At 39.6% G+C, this 18998-nt stretch overlaps 1 protein-coding gene across 5 annotated transcripts in view; it reads left to right on the forward strand.

The window, feature by feature from the left end:
- Positions 1–18998, forward strand: part of SEC16A (SEC16 homolog A, endoplasmic reticulum export factor) — a 31797-nt gene that overhangs the window by 2682 nt on the left and 10117 nt on the right. For 3 of the 5 annotated variants that reach the window (XM_076355624.1, XM_076355626.1, XM_076355625.1), the window contains exons 2-18: positions 1445–5323; positions 5901–6046; positions 9078–9163; positions 10112–10247; positions 11036–11234; positions 12383–12560; positions 13346–13488; positions 14349–14410; positions 14650–14788; positions 15035–15277; positions 15605–15702; positions 16421–16502; positions 16696–16813; positions 17056–17167; positions 17457–17562; positions 18039–18179; positions 18294–18407. In XM_076355624.1, coding sequence (XP_076211739.1) covers positions 1520–5323; positions 5901–6046; positions 9078–9163; positions 10112–10247; positions 11036–11234; positions 12383–12560; positions 13346–13488; positions 14349–14410; positions 14650–14788; positions 15035–15277; positions 15605–15702; positions 16421–16502; positions 16696–16813; positions 17056–17167; positions 17457–17562; positions 18039–18179; positions 18294–18407 — 5907 coding nt within the window. In that variant the 5' untranslated portion in view covers positions 1445–1519. The remainder of the gene's footprint in view (positions 1–1444; positions 5324–5900; positions 6047–9077; positions 9164–10111; positions 10248–11035; positions 11235–12382; positions 12561–13345; positions 13489–14348; positions 14411–14649; positions 14789–15034; positions 15278–15604; positions 15703–16420; positions 16503–16695; positions 16814–17055; positions 17168–17456; positions 17563–18038; positions 18180–18293; positions 18408–18998) is intronic. The other 2 variants (XM_076355629.1, XM_076355628.1) reach the window with 2 other exon arrangements.

Consider the following 18998-nt stretch of genomic DNA (forward strand, 5'->3'; position numbering starts at 1 on the left):
GGATTCTGCAGTGATAAGTAGAAGAGATTTTTCCTAGGGTAAGTTGTACTGATGTCTGATGAAGTCTGTATAGATCATGCTGTGGTACCGGTCAGTATGCTTTTTATTGGAATTCTTTAGTTATAAATCTTTACGAAATACATGTAGTTATACAGTGTTCACTCAGTATGTATTTTTGTTAACTAGAAACCAGAAGTGGTTTGCATTTGAACTTCTCTGTAGCTGTTAAAATTTTGGCTTCATTACAAACGTCTGACTTTTCTGGCTTCCCATTTTATTATTCTTACTGACAAGATGCTGAATCTTAAAAAAAACCAAAAAAACAAAAAAAACCCCAAAAACAACCAAAAAACCCCCAACAAATAAAAATTGCACAGCTTTTGTCTGTCCTCTATAAACGGAAGTGCACCTGGTATGAAACAATTGCCATGGGTACTTCACTCTACACGATACAAACCATATTTGTTGTGTATAGTTAGAAAACAAGACTGTCACATGTTGCTAAAGCTTCACTGAGCTGAAGTGGACAAGTACTGAAGAAGAACTCTAGTTTTGTCAGCTTCCCTCCTCCCCAGGTTGTTAAGGGGTGATAAAATTGAAAAATACATGTTCCTGATTAATTTACTGAACTTCCTGTGTACCAGACTCCTAACTGGTATTGTTTGGAGTTCTTGCTGGCAAAAAATAGGTGGGGGGAGTTGATTGTCTTTTATATTCTTAAATGCAGTTTTACCAGTCTGCAGCATTCATCTAGAAGAGGGAATATTTGTGATGAAAACCCAGTTGCATTTCTCAAAATAACTAACGCTACTGTCCTACACAATGTTTTCTTTATTAAAACAAAAATGGACTGTGTTCTGTTGAGGGGAATAACACCTGATGAATTCTTTCTTGATGCTTGCTTCTCATCTTACCTGTAAAAAGCTCCATTCACATTGAGCAACAGTGCAACAGAGCTGAAGATCGTCTCTGACAGAATTAGAGTTAGATAATAATTTCTCAACTCTTCATAATTAAATTGAGCTTGCCATAGAGCTTGCAGGTTCTATTGTAGGCTGACTGCTGCCATGGCTTGTCTATGATGCATACTTCTGCTTAAAACAAATTTGGGGAAATGTAATAGTGTAATACCATTGGTGCTTTAACAGTCAGATTTTAACATTTGTACAGGACTGAACTGTGTTTAGTTACTCTTACTTGGAGCTATTTGTTAATGTGATTGTTAAATGATGTGCATTGTTACCACACAGCATTAAACTTCACTAATACTGGACATGGATTTAGAAATACGACGTTATGTGTAAATTTCTTATGCGTTCTGGAGAAAAGAGATGTTTTCCACTTCAAGTTCTTTGAGTAATTTTGTTTCTAAAATAAAAATTGCTTAAGTGCTGCAGGTATTGTGAGAAAGGAAACTGACTTGTCATCTGTTTTGCCTTAACAGGGTGGAAGAAGGAATCTGTCTACAGCATCCACTACTAGTTTGTCATCTAGCATCTGACCCTGCTAGAAGGCCATCATGCAGCAGCCTCCACAGACTGTTCCAGCAGGGGCAGCAGCTCCACCTCCTACAGGCATTGCTCGGAACATGTACTGGAGAAACAGCTCACTCAGTAAACGAGCAAATGCAGCGGCTGCCCCAGTGCAGCCTGTGACAGACCCTTTTGCATTTGGCAGACAAACTCCACAGGGTTCCCCTTTAGATAATCCATCCAAGGGCAATGCATTGGCTATGCAAAGTTCTTCCCCTGTGGTGTTTCCACAGTCAGCCGTCATGCATACTTCACCGTCACGTGCAGGGGACAATTCTCATGGACTGCATACATCTTTATCAGCTCCTGTATCTCAACCAGGAATAAATACCAGTACGTTTTCTAATGTTCCGATTCCTTCACCGTCCCCGGGATATGTTATAAATAGTACTACAGAAGTGCATCCAAATGCAGATCTTGGACTCCATGGGCCTGCAGTACCATTGCATTATAATACAGGAGCAGCAGTTGAAAATTCTTTCAGTGTGCATCCTGGAATGGTGTCTGCGTCAAACAAACCTGGAGGTAGACAAGATGTTAGTAGAGATCCAAACGATGTTCCTTCAGGACCCAATGCAACAGCACTCTTCCCTCCACCTCCTCAGCAGCCTATGCCTCAGTGGAGGCCTGTCCAAGGTAACCTGCAGTCTCCAGTTCGAAATTTTGTGCCCTATCCTGAGCCGTCTTCTCAGATTGACGTTCATAACATTTCTCAGTCTTCTGTTAGCACTTCTCATCCTCCTCCGCAGACAAATTTACAGCAGGGTCCTGTACACCAAGGTATTCCACAAAATATCATGCAAGCGCCTTTATCTGTTGGTTGTGAAAAGAATGGGAAAAATGGCTCTGCAAATAGCAGTCATCACATGAACAGCATCCAGCCTGGAAATGTGTTTAGGCAGAACACAGAAATGACTAACGCTTGGTTAAGTCAACCATACCAGGAACAGTTTTACCCACAGCCACCATTGCAAGACTTCAGTTTTGTCGTTCCCACAGCTCAGGAAAATAACCCCAAAAACCAGCCTCCAGATATGTCCGAAACATCAAATAGACCTATTCCCACAGATCGAGATTCAGGAACTCTCTCCATGTTTTTCAAAGGGGATGAGGCAGAAAATGAAGAAATACTTTCATCTGAAAAAAATTACATAGTTGAGAAAACGGAGTTTGATGTCTGTCAGCCAAATTCGACATCCTTGTATCACCAGCCAATGCATCCTCAGCGGGTTGCAACTAATGTTCTCTCTCAGGCGCAGATTGGTACAGGTTCAGCCAATGAGATGGCACAAAAAGGAATGGATGTCCAGTACTTTCCTAAAATTGTAAGTCAGCAGGAGACACAGGCCGCTAAGCACTCTCTGTTTGTTAGTGATGACAAGGCACGTATAGGTGATGCGTCTGGGAATGGTGGGTCACAGTATGAAAATGTTGAGAACCTGGAGTGCATTCAGAATCAAGAAGTGCTGCCAAGTGAACCACAGAACATCAATGCTTCATCCCCTGCTGCTGATCTGTACAGATATGGATCCTTTCCAGGTCAGATGCTTCCAAAGAATGCTGTTGTGAGCCATGCTGAAGGAGGACCAAATTTGGAGGCACCCGATTCATTACCTCATCCTGTCCGACCAGATAGCGTATCTTCAAACTATAGCAACATTAGCCATAGGAGCGCTTCTAGCTCGGCAAGACCTCAAGAGCAAGTCGGTACGTTTATTCAACAAGAAAGTGGGAAGCCTGATGAAGAATCTTCTGCTAGCTTCTTTAAACAGATTGACTCCTCTCCTTTGGGAGGCGATTCAAGTGAGCTAAACCTGGGCAAGAACTACCATGGTAATCTATCCCAGCCTCCAACTCCAAGTCCTCCTAAGCCTACAGGAGTGTTTCAGACAAGTGCAAATAGTTCTTTTGAACCTGTGAGGTCCCACGGAGTTGGTATAAAACCTGCAGAGATTGACCAAGCAAAGATGGTGGTTGAATTAAGAGAGAACCACTCAAGCCAAAAGAATATCAAGAAGAATACAGCTGTGCCGGCTGCGTCCCCAGGCAATCTTGAACAGCCCCCAGATAATCTGGAAACTCTTTTCATGCCTCAGGTACACCCACTGCCTCTTGCAGTCACTGGTGAAGCTGGAAATATGTTGCACTCTGGACCTGTTATGGAAAACATACAATCAGTATCTGAAAGAAGGTCCTTGACAAGAGCTCAGGGAGCAGTTAAGAAGTGTGATAGCCCAGCAACTACTTTGTGGGCTCATAATGAGTTACCTAATTTTGGGGGAAATGTTCTTCTAGCTCCTGCTGCTCCTGCAGTGTATGTACCTGCCAAACAAACTGTAGAAGTCATTCAACCACCAGAAGAAGGCCTGTCTAATCAGCAGCCAGGTAAACCAGGGACTATTGCTGTGCAGCTTTCTCAAGATGGAAATATATCTTCTGAAAATCTTGAGAATCCTCCCAAAATGGGAGAAGAGGAGGCACTTCAGTCTCAGGCAAGTTCTGGTTATGCAAGTTTGTTGTCTTCTCCACCTACAGAGTCTTTGCAAAATCAGCCCATCCTGATTGCTCAGCCTAATCAAAGCTATAACTTGGCTCAGCCAATTAATTTTTCTATTTCTCTATCTAATCAGCTAAGCAGCAATGAAAACAATCAGCCAATGAAGGACTCTGGGGTTGGGGACAAGCCTGCAATGGGTCCCCAAACTTCACATGCTGGTGGGATCATTTCTGGGGAAAACATGCCATTACCTGTGATGCAAGTTGGATCTCTATTAGTTAACGCACTTCCAAATGCTAATCTGTTAAAACATAATTTATTACAAAGCCCTGTTAATTCCTCTGATACTGCTTCTAATCAGCCTGCAAACTTGCTTATGAAAACTCCGGTTAATTTGGCTCCAGAAGGGCAAAAGAATGTTAATATGGAAGGTTTTGTTCCTGAATTTGCTAGCAAGCCAGGGTCTAACTCATCTGTTTCTCCTGGGACAAATCTTCCCAGTGGCAGTGCAAGTGCACTAGTCGCCCCTGTTAATTCTGTAGTACAGGCTAATAATGCTGCAAATCATTCAAATAGCAAAGAAGAAGCTGCTGGAGTGCTCGACTTCACAGTATCACGGACGTTGGAGAAAAGCAGTGCAAGTAATTCTGTACAGGTGCATAATCAGTCACTTTCTGGTGGTCCAGTATATCCTCAACAGTCAGCTGGTTGTGCTGGTCAGGTGGGTCCTGAGATGCATGACAAACAACATTTCTATCAACAGGTGACAAAAGATGTACAGCATCAGGCTGTATCAGACAGAGCCGTACAGGGAGTATTGCCATCTCAACCACAAATGCAAGCAGCTCAAATGCAGCAACCAACATCTTCTGGGCAGTCCTCAGTTCCTTCAAACTACCAGATTGCCGCAGGGACTAAAGCCATACAGGCATCACAGCAGCGTGAGAACCAGGTGCTGAGTAACCATCCTCAACCTGTGGGTCCCCAAGAGGCAAGTTCAGCACAGCTGACAACAAGGTACGATCAGTTGAGTCCTGATAAGCAACCAGTGTCTGGACAGCCATCGGGTGCTCCAACTTCCACAGCCCCTTCTACCAGCACCACTCAGTCAGTCATGCCAAATGTGCAACAAGACCTGCAGCGTCCATCCCTGCCTCAGACTCCTCAGGACGCCTTTGGTCCACCCCAGAACCCTTACTACTACTATAGACACCCTTACGATGCTTACCAGCCTCCATATCCATCACCTTATCCTCCTGCAGACCCCAGAACAGCAGCTCATCTTTATTACGTGGTAAATTTTTATTTTTCCCTTCCTCCCCCCTCAGTATATATTAGTAATTTTCATCTTTGAATTATGAGTTTAAACAGTTGTGTCATGATCAACATTCAGTATAGCGTTCATGTTAAGTATTTAATTGTAGGGAAAAATCCAGACAGCAGTAACAAAACTTACATTACAAAGATTATAAAAACTTAGAGGTTGCTAATACCAATTCCAGTTGGCACAGATGTCAGCTGATAGCAATTTCTTTGGTTCTTTGGAAAAAGTTGGCAGTTATAACTGTCTTAGCTGCCCAGGTGTTCAAATTTGGTTCCCATCTGCTGCCTGAATTATTGACAGTTTAGCAGAGTGGCCAGCATAGTGCTGAACTGCCTTTAGTCCAGACTTAATGTTTTTTTTCTTAAGTTTAGGATATTGATAGACTTGAATATAATTTGCCACAACAGGTATCGAAAGCTATACTGTAGTCTATTGATCTGCAGGTTCAGGTATCACAGTTGTGGTGTGTATGGTGATTTGTTTGTTTTTAAAGGTTTATTCTTGGAGGTGGGAAGCCTCTTACCTTACATGTCAATCTCTTTTCTAGGAGGATAGCTACGGACAGTATGACCCACGGTACAGACACTATGATAGCACCAGCACTGCTTATATGGAGCCTGGGAGCTATCGGTATTCTGAGCCTGAACGTCCTAGTTCCAGAGCTAGTCACTGCTCTGACAGGCCGCCTTCTAGGTATGCAATTCCTAAACTGAGTAAAGATCTGGTGTATCCTGAAGCAGTGCGTGTAATGATGCCTGTTGAAGTTCTATAGCATAAGCCGCAGTGAGGAAGTTGAAAAACTCATTGTGTGCTGCCATAGGAACGGACGGTATCAGATGCCGCGTCTGAAAAGGATACGATTCTGCAGCCTTTTCTGTTACTAAAGCCTTATTTCTCCTTTTATTTGGTTCTCTGGGTGGTTGTTGGCATTTCTGCCAGGCAGGAAGTCACTGCAATGGATTTAGTGCTGAGGTTTAGCTCTTTTTCACGTGTGCTGTGAAAGAGCAGTGTAGGCCATGGGTTTGTTAATCAATACTAGTTTAGTTTCTGGCTAGCACTTAAGCAGTGGCCCCTAGTTTTGTTAATAAATGGCACTTTTGCACCTTGGTCTGGGATTTGCCTTGCAAGCATAGCAGTACGTGTGGCCTACTGACATACGGTGTTTCAGATGCACAGAAGAGAGGGATGGTGAATCAAGTGAAAACATCCTGGTGCTGTGTCAGGTTAATTTGTCTGATGACTACTTTGGCTGTGTGGATAAGCTTTCTCACAGAACTCCCAAACTGTGGTCCATGTAGCAAAGGCGCGATGTGGGCATGTTTCACCCACTGACTTCACTGCAGGTTTTGATGCAGGTGGCACATGAATTAGGAAAGCTTAAAAGCCTCGGTCTGTCTGATTATATGAAATAAAAAATTTGAGAGGGAAACAACGTGTCCAGATGCTACTTGCAAATATTAAATAAAAAACAGAAATGAACTCTCTTAGTATTTCTCAAGCAAGAAGCAGAAAATTACCTTCCAGGGATTACTGCTTTCTGGTGATTATTGCATAAGTGATTTGTATGAACTTCAAATTAATGACAGAATGTTACTGTTGCATTATCTGGTGGGTGGGTTTGCAGGTTTCCAAGAGAGAACCCCAGTTATCTGTCTGGAAATGATGAAACCCTTTGTAGTGTTTGTCTGTTGTTGTTGGTAGTTCACTCATGGAGCAGTCTTCAAATTAAAACCATAACATTTTGCTTACCACCGCCAGAAGATTATAGGCGGTGTGTATTGACCTTGAGGAGTACAAAACAATGGCTGTAGCTGCATGTGATAACTTCTATCATCATCTTCAATGAATCTAAGTGCACTGTGAGATCTTGCAATGAGATAATAACCTCTAGTAGCACTTCCTGGTGCGTACTCTTCTTACGTACTACTTTTATAAGAGATTGAAATTCCTATAGGTGGCATTGGGCAGATCAAAGCCTGTTACAAGTAGCTCTGTCAGTGTTGATGTGTGATGTGACAGTGCAGTCAGATGTGGACTGTGGTATGGTACTGCAGGGCAGCAGAGCCTAAGAGTGGCAAAGTCAGTGTGATAGCATGTCTGAAACTTGCCCTTAATGTACCAGTATTGATGATGCAGCTTTGTAAACTCTGGGGAGGGGAATAACATCTTTCTGAAGGAGACAGAGAAGATTGGTTGGGTGGATAAACCTGATCTGATAAGATCAAATCTCCTCCTCTGCAGAGGTAGGTGCTGTGTTAGCAAACTTCCCACACGTTCCAGGGAGGAGCATCACTTGACTTGCTTGGCCACTTTGGAGTTTGCACTATCAGTTGTAGAGGAACATGAAAGTTCCCATCATTCCACCTTAGCATTAAATATTTTTACCTCCTGTGCGTGTATGTATACATATGTGTGTTTGTAAGTGTATACACAGTGTAGATAGAAACATACATGTATATACATATATGTATATGTACATATATGTAGACACTACATTTTTCATCTAAAATTCATCTAGTAGCTTTTTTCAGAAACTGTGGGATGGTGTCCTAAAAATGGCATATAATAAAGGCTCATGATTTTTCAAGTAATGGCCGCATCTTTCTTTTTCCATCAAAAGTATTCTAATTATCTTTTGTATATGCACTGACACTTACTTTGATGTGTTGGCTTTAGTCAGGTTCTTGCGCTTGTTCTGTTCATTTGGACAATGAGCATTCTAACATGGGCTCTGTAAATAAGTATTTTCTTCTATTCAGTCCTCTTGATTTGCTCAAATGAAAAACAAGCCTTTCCTACACAGTACTGTCCATTCAAGCCTATAGAGAAGGGTAATAACCTAGAAGATGCCTGGAATTAGTTGCGTAGTGATGTGCTGTGTTACAATTGCATCTCAATGCTATCTCATTTATTCACTGAAGTATTAAATGTAAGGATGTGCTAACTCTCAAAACATTGCTGCATCTACTGAAAAGCTGAGATTGAGAAAGAGGCTGAGTGCAGGATGAAAATAAAGCATTGGGATTACAGTAGTGCTAGCCCTACAATGTTAGTATTTTGTGGGCTTGCCAGCCACAGATTGGCATCAGCTCCAAGTCAAACAAGGTGATACAATAGTGACTTCTTTGGCCAGGTACCCAAAGCAAGCTGTAGTGCATTTTCGTTCTGTTTCTTTTTTGACTGTATTTAATGCTGGTGACAGATGCCACAATGGCAGCTCCAGAGACTGAAACCCCTGTTCAGAATTATCTACTGGAGTGCTAGTTCATGTCCTGACCCATTTTCATGACCTCTTCTCCAGACCGTAGTCCTCTTTTCATCACTGTAAGATGTATAACAAAACACTGTTAAAGTTGAGGGAGCAATTATTTCATTACTTGCTAAGTTACTGACATCTCTGAGACAGTTCAAAGGATGCTAATTATAGCAGCAGTTTTTTGTGATTGTCTATAAGTAATTAAACTTATCACCAAAGCAGTTTACAAAAATCACTAAATTATTGTATAGTAAGGGCTGCCAGCTTTTTATGGCACACAACAATTTAGTGATATATTGGTTTGTAAAGTCTTAACTTTATGATTCCTTGATTTCCTGTAAATGCGTTATTTTAAATATGAAACTCTACCTAATCAGTTGCGGCATATAGTTCTTCATATCTCCTGCTGACTTTAGAAGAGATTGAAGGAGGAATAATAACTTTTTATACCTGTGCGCTTTCTTTCAGGCAAGGGTATACTGAAGATTATTACACAAAAAGTGGATGGAGTGATTATTATCCAGGCTATTACCCAAACTCATATGATTATGGAGGTAAGGTGTCAAAATGAACTCTGAATTTTTCTATAGAAAATTACAGGTTTAAACAAAAATTTATGGGGAAGAGGAACTTTCAGATCAGAGAATTATTATATTTTTCCAATTTAATAGAACCGATATCCTTTCCACAACCAGCAAGAATAAAGTTATACTTGCTGAAAACTGATCTTTGGGCCTACTTCAGTTCTTAATACCATGCCATCCTTCCTATACGTTTTTTATTCAGTAAAAGTGGTAAATAGGAAATAACTTTCTTCCTCGCTACCAGCCTTCAGTTTGCCTTTCCATTGTGAAAGCACACCATTGTAAGTCTACAGAATCCTTTTCTTCAATGTGTTGCAAGCCTGTCATTCACTGGGGTGTATCCTTGGTGTTTAACCTGCAGCCAGGCTTCTAAAGTAAATTTTAGGTGGATGTAAACAGAAATTGACTCATGACTAGAATTTGGTTTTGTCCGTAATTATCTGAATGCTCACAGAGACATACTGGCGTTGGTAATCTGAAGATAATGGCTTGTATAGTGCCTGGGAGGATTTGAAGCAACATCTGTCCACATCCTGAGACGTTTAGCATGATGCTCTGAAGACTGATCGCAAAGATTCTGTTAATATTTCTTGAGTTGTTATCATGTTATGACTGAGTTTTAAAGTTGTTAGAAAAGATCTATCTGTCTGATGGTCAGAGTCCCTTCAAGAGTATCTAGCTAACTATAATAACCATGTTTCTCTGAAAGGTGTGAAATTGATTTTTTTAGTTGTGTTTTTGTTTGGGGTTTTTCTTAATTAAAAATGAGTGGACATATTTATGTAGTTTTAAGTACATTATTTTGGTTTTGCTGTATGCTTCAGGACCAAATCAGCATGTAATTAAAGAGAAAGGAGTAGAAAAAGGTTATTGTCAACAGCTTCCAATACCTAAACCATTTCTTTTTATTTTCCAAAGATCCGAGTCGCTGGGAACGTTACTCATCAGCATATGACCCCAGATACAGAGATCCTAGAAGTTATGATCAGAGATATTGGTATGATGCTGAACACAACCCTTACCAGAAGAGAGAAGCATATCCATACGGCAGCAGGTTTGTCCATTCGATCCATGTTCTCTCAAAGCTCTTTCCAGATCTAGGGCAGCACAGGGCCTAGGTGCTGATGACGGTCAGAGAACTAGTGTGTGTCTGAGTGAAGGCGGAGAATCTGGCATTGGTTTCTTCAGCCCTGAGTCCCCCATAGTCAAATGTGTCACCAGAAAATTAAGTTATGGCAGTAAGTGTTAAGGCAAAGGCTGAGGCTTTGCTTGTGCACTAACAGAAATACTACTTTATTTGCTGAAGACCTGTGCCAAAGCCTTCAAAATTTATGAACTGTTGTGATAGTTGTATCAGGCATCAGAATTTCAGGGTATCGTGCAGCTTTGTAAGTAAAATCCCCTCAATATTCTCTAGGAATGCAGATACATCCTGTAACAGACTATTAAAATGCAGTATTACACATTTCACAGATATATATTGCTAGTCCTTTCTGTAGCTTTAACATAGGCCATTGACAGAAAAGATGAACTGTCACATCTCTCAAGAAAAGGATTTAAGGCAGTTAGGACTTGTTCTTAGATAGGGTGAACATTCTGTGGGTTCTCCTAGAACAGACTCCTGAGTATGATGTTGGTCTTGATCTTGAATATTCTGGATGAACTTCTTGAAGAAATGTCAATTTGTTTACGGTAATAAAAACCTCAATCTAGGAGATAATCTAAAAGCCCTTCTGAAGTTAGGTACAGTTTTCTTTTTGACAGGTGTGCAGTGAAGTCACTTCCCTCAGGAATATGGGTGGCTATGTTCATTTTTGCTTTGTATGTTTCTTTGTTCTTCAGACATGACCGATACGAAGATAACTGGAGATACGATCCTCGTTTTACTGGAAGTTTTGATGATGAATCTGAACCCCATAGAGATCCTTATGGTGATGAATTTGATAGACGCAGTGTCCACAGTGAGCATTCTGGTCATAGTCTCCGTAGCTCCCGCAGTGTTCACAGTCACCAGAGTAGTTTCAGCTCTCGCTCTCAACAAGTAAGTTTCAAATGGTCACATCAAGTATTCTTTCAGCTGAGTTGGGTCTTTCTCTATGTTAGGGGGTGGGTGAAGCATTTAGAAATATGGAAATATTTCTGAGTTTAGCTTGGGGAATATGTATTTTGAAAATTTTTTATTCTGTAAGTTAAGGCTGTTTTGTAATACAGTTTTGAACTTAATATTTATCACAGTTGTCAACAGAACTTTAACCAAAATCAGCACTCAGCTGTGCAAGTTGCCACACACAGAAATGGAAAATTTCCTCTACTGAATCCATTTGCTGTTTGTGAGAACTTTGCCCTTACTGTGCTTGGCTGTAGTTGATGATGTGTCTGGCTTTCAGTGTTATGTCGTTTTTCTCATCACAAGCATGAATGCTATTACTGAACTTGGGATCTGTTAAAAGACTAACTCCATATTTGTATGATGCTATTTTGACTTTGAAAGCAAAAACCAAATCTAACTGATTACTCATCTACTTATGCCATAAGTACAAATACCTGAAAAACACAGAGAATATTGGGGTAATTTTTGAGGTACGGTCTTTGCTAGTGGAATGTGTCATTTTAGCTGTAGTCTCATGTGTTGGTTCATCATGTTTCTTGGAAGTTTAGGTGGTTTTCCAGTCTGAACTCCAATTTATTTAGTAATATTGGGAGTAGTATTGAAGATCATTTAGGCATTAATCTTTAGGCACCTGAAGTCATTTAGGTATTCATCAGGTTTAATCAGTTGAGATTTTCTGTCAAAGTGTTACAGCAGAGGTGAAGATTGATGCTGATCCACAGTTGCTGATACAGCAACACTTGAACCTGTAACTCATTCTATGATGTTCTTCACACAAGCACATAGACATCCTGCCATGAGAGAACTGAACATACTTGGATGTGAACAGATCAAATGGTAGTAAAAACAGTGAGGGAGAATACTAAGAAATATTGATTATCTTCTGTAGCCTATTGCTGCAGGCGTCTTGCAGGGTAGCTTTCTCAAGTGCAGTGATGTAGCAAGCCTGGTTTTACGAACAGCGTAAAGAATCGAAGCCAGGGTGGGGAATGCTTACCGTCTTGAGTCATGCTTGCAGTATTGCTTGCTTTGTGTAACTTCACGCTCTCTGCTAACAATTACTAATATGATCTATTTAGAGCCAGCTGTATAGAAGTAATCATGATCTAACGGCTAATACGTATGAAACTACTGCGCAGGCAGTGTCGCTCCACACAGATTATCCATATGGCGGATATGCTGCTAACTTTGATGGACAACAGCCTTTTACAGATTATGGCTACCCGACTGAAACTGGATGGTCAGCTGTAGAACAAGGTATTGGCACCATTGGGGAAGGAGGAGGGAAGGCACTGTGCTTGTGAGCTTGTCCACCAGTAGTAGTTTGCCCTTCTATTAGTATTTGTAGTGTATGAGATACCTTTCATGTATTCATTGAGCCTGTTAACAGGAAAAAAAATGCTGGTTTACGGTGTATGTACACATGAACGAAGTTTTGTTTCCTTTTCAGTGTAAGGATAACTTGCTTGCTGAAACCTGGGTATGTCACAGAACAGTAGTAGCTAGACAGTGTTTGCTATTAAATACTGCATACTTCCATTTGTAAATGTCTTTTTAGATAGATTTTTAACTACACTGTTTGTGCTTCATGGGGAATGATTAAAGTTTAACTTCAGATTTTTCCATAATTTTTTCTTACCCTTTCGGTGCGGAACAAAACACTGTTTCTCTGGAAAAGCTCTTCCAGAGTATGTTCCAGTATATCGTTAGCTCTTTGAAGATGCATCATATATTTGTACAGAGATCACAGAAATGTGTCTGATACAAACAAGCAAAGCCCCTGCATTGAAAAAATAAGTGGATTTTAAAGTTCTATAGTCTAGTTTCGTTCTTGTTGTTGCAAATCTTCAGAAGGTCTTTGGGACTATAATGGAACTGATTAATTGTTGCTTATAAAGTTTAGCCAAATTGAATGGCAGGGTTTTTTCACTAGTACTGCAGGATTACTGAATTGGATAAATACAGCAGCAAGTTTACTTAGTTGCAAGACAGGTTACTTGTTCTTATTTTATCTTTTATTTTATCTTTTCTTCCTGTTTCAGTACCTTTAAGGCCCTCAACGCCTGAGAAATTTTCAGTGCCTCATATCTGTGCTAGGTTTGGTCCTGGGGGCTTCTTAATAAAAGTGCTGCCAAACCTGCCTTCAGAAGGACAGCCAGCTCTGGTTGAAATACACAGTATGGAGGTAAAGTTTAAAAGAAAAAAGGGAGGTGGTGGAATATAGGTCTTTCTTTCGGAAGGGGAGTAGGGAACTTGGATCTATAGATTCCTGACTTTTTTTTAAACATCAATGCATGTATCTTTTATTTATCTGTTTTTGGGCTGTAATCTTAAGTAAAACATAACTTTAAAAATTCTTTTCCTCTGAGAAATGATGTAGTCATGATCAGATGATCCAGCTCCTTATAATTTTGTTCAGGTAAAATCCTTGCATCCTAGAAGGGCTGGAATTGTGTTGGTTTGTTTCTAATGTGTTGCTGTTCATAGAGACAGCATTGTCCTTGTACGTTCTCTGCAGGCCTAAGGACTGCTTGTCATCTAGGTGAACTGGGGATTAAGTATCATGGGTATATTTTCATTCTTCTTGTGCCGCTACAAAGAAATGCAATACCCAAGTCATGTAAAATATATGGAAGGATGGGCTTAATGTGATGAGGGTAGAATTCATTGGTAAAATATCACTAGAAGGGAGTAAAACTGTACACAAGTACTAGAACAGCATCAGGAAAATTATTGGACTTGGCAGTGTTAGGTTTACGGTTGGACTCGATCTTAAAGCTCTTTTCCAACTTAAATGATTCTATGATTCTATTATATGATTAAGGAGATATGAGGACATTTTTATATTTTGCTACAGAATGACTTCCATGTAAAGTAGATTTCATCATTTACTATCCTTGTGCAGGTGCAAGTCACCATATGTATTTTGTTTAAGAGCAATAGGCTCGATTACACTATGGGTTATGTTCAGGTCTGGGGCTTTTATTGTTAAAAAGCAAAATTCATAGTTATAAGAATTTCTTATGGTTTATATTTGTGTTTTAGACTATGTTACAACGTTCTCCAGAGCAAGAAGAGATGAGAGCATTTCCTGGTCCTCTTGCGAAGTATGTTCTTACAGATTTCAGAAATAACTTTCTGGCATTCAGAATTCATTTCTTTATCGAACTTCCAATTGTCTGCAAATTACAGGTTTTAAACTGACTTAAAATATTTGTGGCTTTTCACCTGCTTAAATAATACATGAGCTTTAAATTTGTTCCTCATACTAATCACAATAATGATCTGAATGTTTACATTTGTCTCATTAAAAACTTCTTTCTTTTTTCTTTTCTTTTTTTTTCAGGGATGACACCCATAAAGTGGATGTTATTAATTTTGCACAAAATAAAGCTACACAGTGCTTTAAGAATGAAAATTTAATTGACAAAGAATCTGCAAGTCTGCTTTGGGACTTTATTGTACTGTTGTGCAGGCAGAATGGGGTATGTCTCACTGTTTGAATTTTTATCTATCCTACAATATTTTATACACAAAATGGTATTTATGTAAAAGACAGTAATATGCATATAGTGACATCTTGGAATAGTTCACAGATTGATGGAACAGGTAAGTTTACCTGTCACTTGTTCTCAGGTGCTCAGAGGTGCTGATATTCACAGATTTTTGTTGACGTGACAAATAAAGTGAAATAATGGATTCTTTATTTTTGTTTTTCTCTACATGTATAGACTGTTGTGGGAACAGACCTGGCTGAACTTTTGCTCCGAGATCATAAAACAGTGTGGCTTCCTGGGAAGTCCCCTAATGAGGCAAATTTGATTGATTTCACTAATGAGGCTTTGGAACAAGTGGAAGAAGAATCTGGTGAAGCCCAGCTCTCATTTCTCACTGATAATCTTATAACCACAATTGACAGTCTTGAGAAGGAGACAGAGAGATTCAGAGAGTTGCTGCTTTATGGCCGCAAGAAGGTGAATGCTTATACTGTTGTTCCAAATACTGCATGTGCCTTATTTTAAGATTTGTGAAAAATAAGTAAAGCTCTAGGTAGGCATCAGTTAAAATCATTTTTGCAACTTGCAGTGCATATAATATTTCATGGCACTGCACTACACTGATAGGGAAAAATGTTATGTCCTATAGTTTATAATATAAAACAAAATTATATTCATGTGTTAGCATTTGATCTAAACAAACATTTTTTTCATTCAGTCACAAAGTACTACTGTAAAACAATCATTGTTTATCTGAGTAGTATGTTAAGCTATTCCCAGGAAACTAATTTCTGTATTAATTAGGATGCTTTGGAGTCTGCCATGAAGCATGGTTTATGGGGTCATGCTCTGCTACTTGCCAGCAAAATGGACAGCAGAACACATGCAAGAGTTATGACCAGGTACTGTCTTGCTTGTTGATCAGTACAATATGACTACCTATTCTGCCAATGAGGTAGAGACTTGGTGCTCAGAAATCTTAATGTCAAAATCATGAGTTATCCTTAGTAGCTCATGCAAGAATTATGCTTTAATTTTACCTGTATTTTCAGTTGTCGTATGTTACTTTTTATTCTGGGGCCTTCTGGCCGTAAACTTAAACCTGAGAAGTTATTTTATGTCACTTATTCCGTTTAAGGGCTATTTGAACAGTGTCATCTGTGGGCTTGCTTGACAGGTGCTGTTAGTCAAGCCTTGAAAAAACTGTGCAAAAACCCAACTGTCAACTTTGTTAAAGCCAAGTAACTCTGTCATACCCTTCATTCTCCTTGCCTGAGACAAGCAGATGTGTTCGTGCATGCTTTGTCTGTAGACAGAAAAACTTTCTCTCCGCTTCCTGAGCTTGTGAAATCATGTACTAAGTCCAGTCAGCTGGCATGGGGAGAATCCTGAGGCCTTTCCTAGCTTGGACTGTCCTGTGTCATAGTGGCAGATCCAGTTAACTAGTAATGTTTTGCTTTTGAACATAATCTACTGGGCAATTGCTTATTCAGTGTAGTATTTTCAGACAGCACTTCCTTCTCTTAAAGTAAGCTAGATTAACTGCCACTGAGTGTTCAAGTACACTTCAACTGCTTACCCCATGTTTGTGTTTTGTTTTTCTGTATAATGTCTCTGTAGATTTGCCAACAGTCTCCCAATTAATGACCCTCTGCAGACTGTTTACCAGCTCATGTCTGGAAGGATGCCAGCTGCATCCACGGTAAGATTCAATGTGTGAGCTGCAGTTGAGACTAAAGAGGTACTGCAGTGAGTAGTGTAGTTCACAACAGTAATCTTTTCATGTGCTTTTCCTAGAATTGTCAGATAAGTTGTTTTAGTCCTTTTTAGGTTGAAACACTTGCCCAAGCAGAGCTCCAGTCACTGATTTGACTAAGTAATTCTTCTAATTTTAGTGCTGTGGAGATGAGAAATGGGGAGACTGGAGGCCTCATCTAGCAATGGTGTTATCCAACTTGACCAATAATGTGGACTTGGAATCCAGGACCATTGCTACCATGGGAGACACTCTTGGTAACTCTTGGGGAATGAACAGGGTGATGACTGAAGGAAAAGCTTTCTGAAAGCTTTAATTACTCAGCTTATTTTTTTGAAAACAAGCAATTGCTGTGTAAAATGTAAAGTGGAACAGTTTTATATAGGTGTGTCTCTATTGTGAAGGTATTTGAATGCAAAGCCAAAACAATATGGGACGTGGAATTACAGTGTGCCACCGGGAGGGAATATCCTGAGTTCTGTCGCTTATTTCTCTACAGCTTCTAAAGGCCTGCTGGATGCTGCTCATTTTTGTTACCTTATGGCCCAAGTTGGTTTTGGAGTTTACACAAGGAAGACAACAAAGCTTGTCCTGATTGGATCAAATCATAGGTTTGGCTTTCTGGTTTTGGGTTGTTTTTTTTTTTTTAAACAATACTTTTTAGATGCAGAAGTGAAAGCTTAATGGCTTGAGAGACTGAGTTGCACTGCTCCCCTTATCACTAGCCACAGGTGGTTTTGAGATAACTATTTGATGCCTTGTCCTTGTTTGGGGACTAGAAGTTATTGCTATTGTGTGTCTAATAGAGCTATGTTTCTGACTTTATTTCTGATTGTCTTTATTGTCAGCATGTATAATCTTAATGTTAAATAATATTTTTCCTCTCCCATTCCCGGATAGCTTGCCATTTTTTAAATTTGCCACCAATGAAGCCATTCAAAGAACAGAAGCCTATGAATACGCACAGTCACTAGGAACTCAGCCTGGCTGCTTGCCCAATTTCCAGGTGAAGAGCTGTTTCTTTCTTTTATCTTGGCAGGTTTTATGTGAGGTTTTAATCTCTCATGTGCTGTATTCAGCACAGCAAATATCTTATCTGTTGTAACATGAAATATTCGTGGATAACGTAGTGCAAGATAGCTTTTTTCCTGTTGTCACTTATATCTTCTTTTCGCATTTTTCATCTGTGCATTCTGAACTGCTGAATTTTAAATTTTGTTGTTATCGTAACTATATTCCAAAAGAAAAATCCAGCAGAATGTGTTGGCACTAGCTGTAAATGAATAGATAACTTCCATTGGATACTTTGGGTAGAAGAGGAGAATTGAATGCCTTCTCCTTCATTTTTTTTTTTTTCCTGCCTAGAATAGATGTGATAATGGGATATCTGAGCTTTCAACTGAAATGACAGACTGCCTTTCTTTTGATACTTCTAAGAATGTTCTGATCACTTGGTTTATTTCACCTGCTTGCATTCCATAGGTTTTCAAATTCATCTATGCTTGCCGACTAGCTGAAATGGGGCTTGCTGCTCAGGCTTTCCATTATTGTGAAGTGATTTCCAGAACTGTCCTTAAAGATCCACATTACTATTCACCTGTACTTATTGGCCAGCTAATCCAGGTAACATAAGAAAGAATTAAGTATTTGTGGCTTTATATTGTAGGTGGTAAGCTGTGGCTAAAGTGCCTTTTGTTGGCTGGTTAACTTAAACTTTACAACGATTCCTTTCTCTAGATGTCATCACAACTACGCCTGTTTGACCCACAGATAAAAGAAAAACCAGAACAGGAATCTTTTATTGAACCTTCATGGTTAGTAAGGCTTCGACATGTGGATGGACAGATCAAGGTACAGAATGTACTTTCCAACATGAAGTATTCTCTTGTAAGAATTAGTGTAAATCCAATTTTTTAAATAGATTTGTTTATACTGCTAATTACAGAAACATATGAAGTGACCTTATGATATATTCCTGTCATAAAGTACAAGTGTTACGATTTAAACCAAGTGGATTTATCACACTTTAGTGCCCTAAGATTCAATACAGAATAGTCAAAGAGTGGTGTACGTTATATGAGACAGGCTTTTCTTAGTACTGTAATGCAAGGAGAATTGCAAGGCTCATTAGGTTGCAACAACTCCTGCTGTAAGCAGAGGATCTGCTTGCCAGAAAAGTTGTGTGTGAATTAATGTAGCTAGACTGTAATAGAGTGGAAATAATTACCAGTTATTTAAAGAGATGTTAGAAATTTGAATATTGAGCTAATTAACTAAGCTTCCATTTAAAAATAAACAAACAACAAACAAACAAACAAAAACTTTAAATCATTTGGTTGAACTTGGCCTGCAGATGGCTGACAGCTGATTTTTTTTGACTAAACACCAGAAAAACCTGTGTGCTGTTTTCACTTTTCAGATTTCCTTTGCTATGTGTTCCCT

Source organism: Aptenodytes patagonicus, chromosome 18 (genome assembly GCF_965638725.1).
Source record: "Aptenodytes patagonicus chromosome 18, bAptPat1.pri.cur, whole genome shotgun sequence".
Lineage (NCBI taxonomy): Eukaryota > Metazoa > Chordata > Aves > Sphenisciformes > Spheniscidae > Aptenodytes > Aptenodytes patagonicus.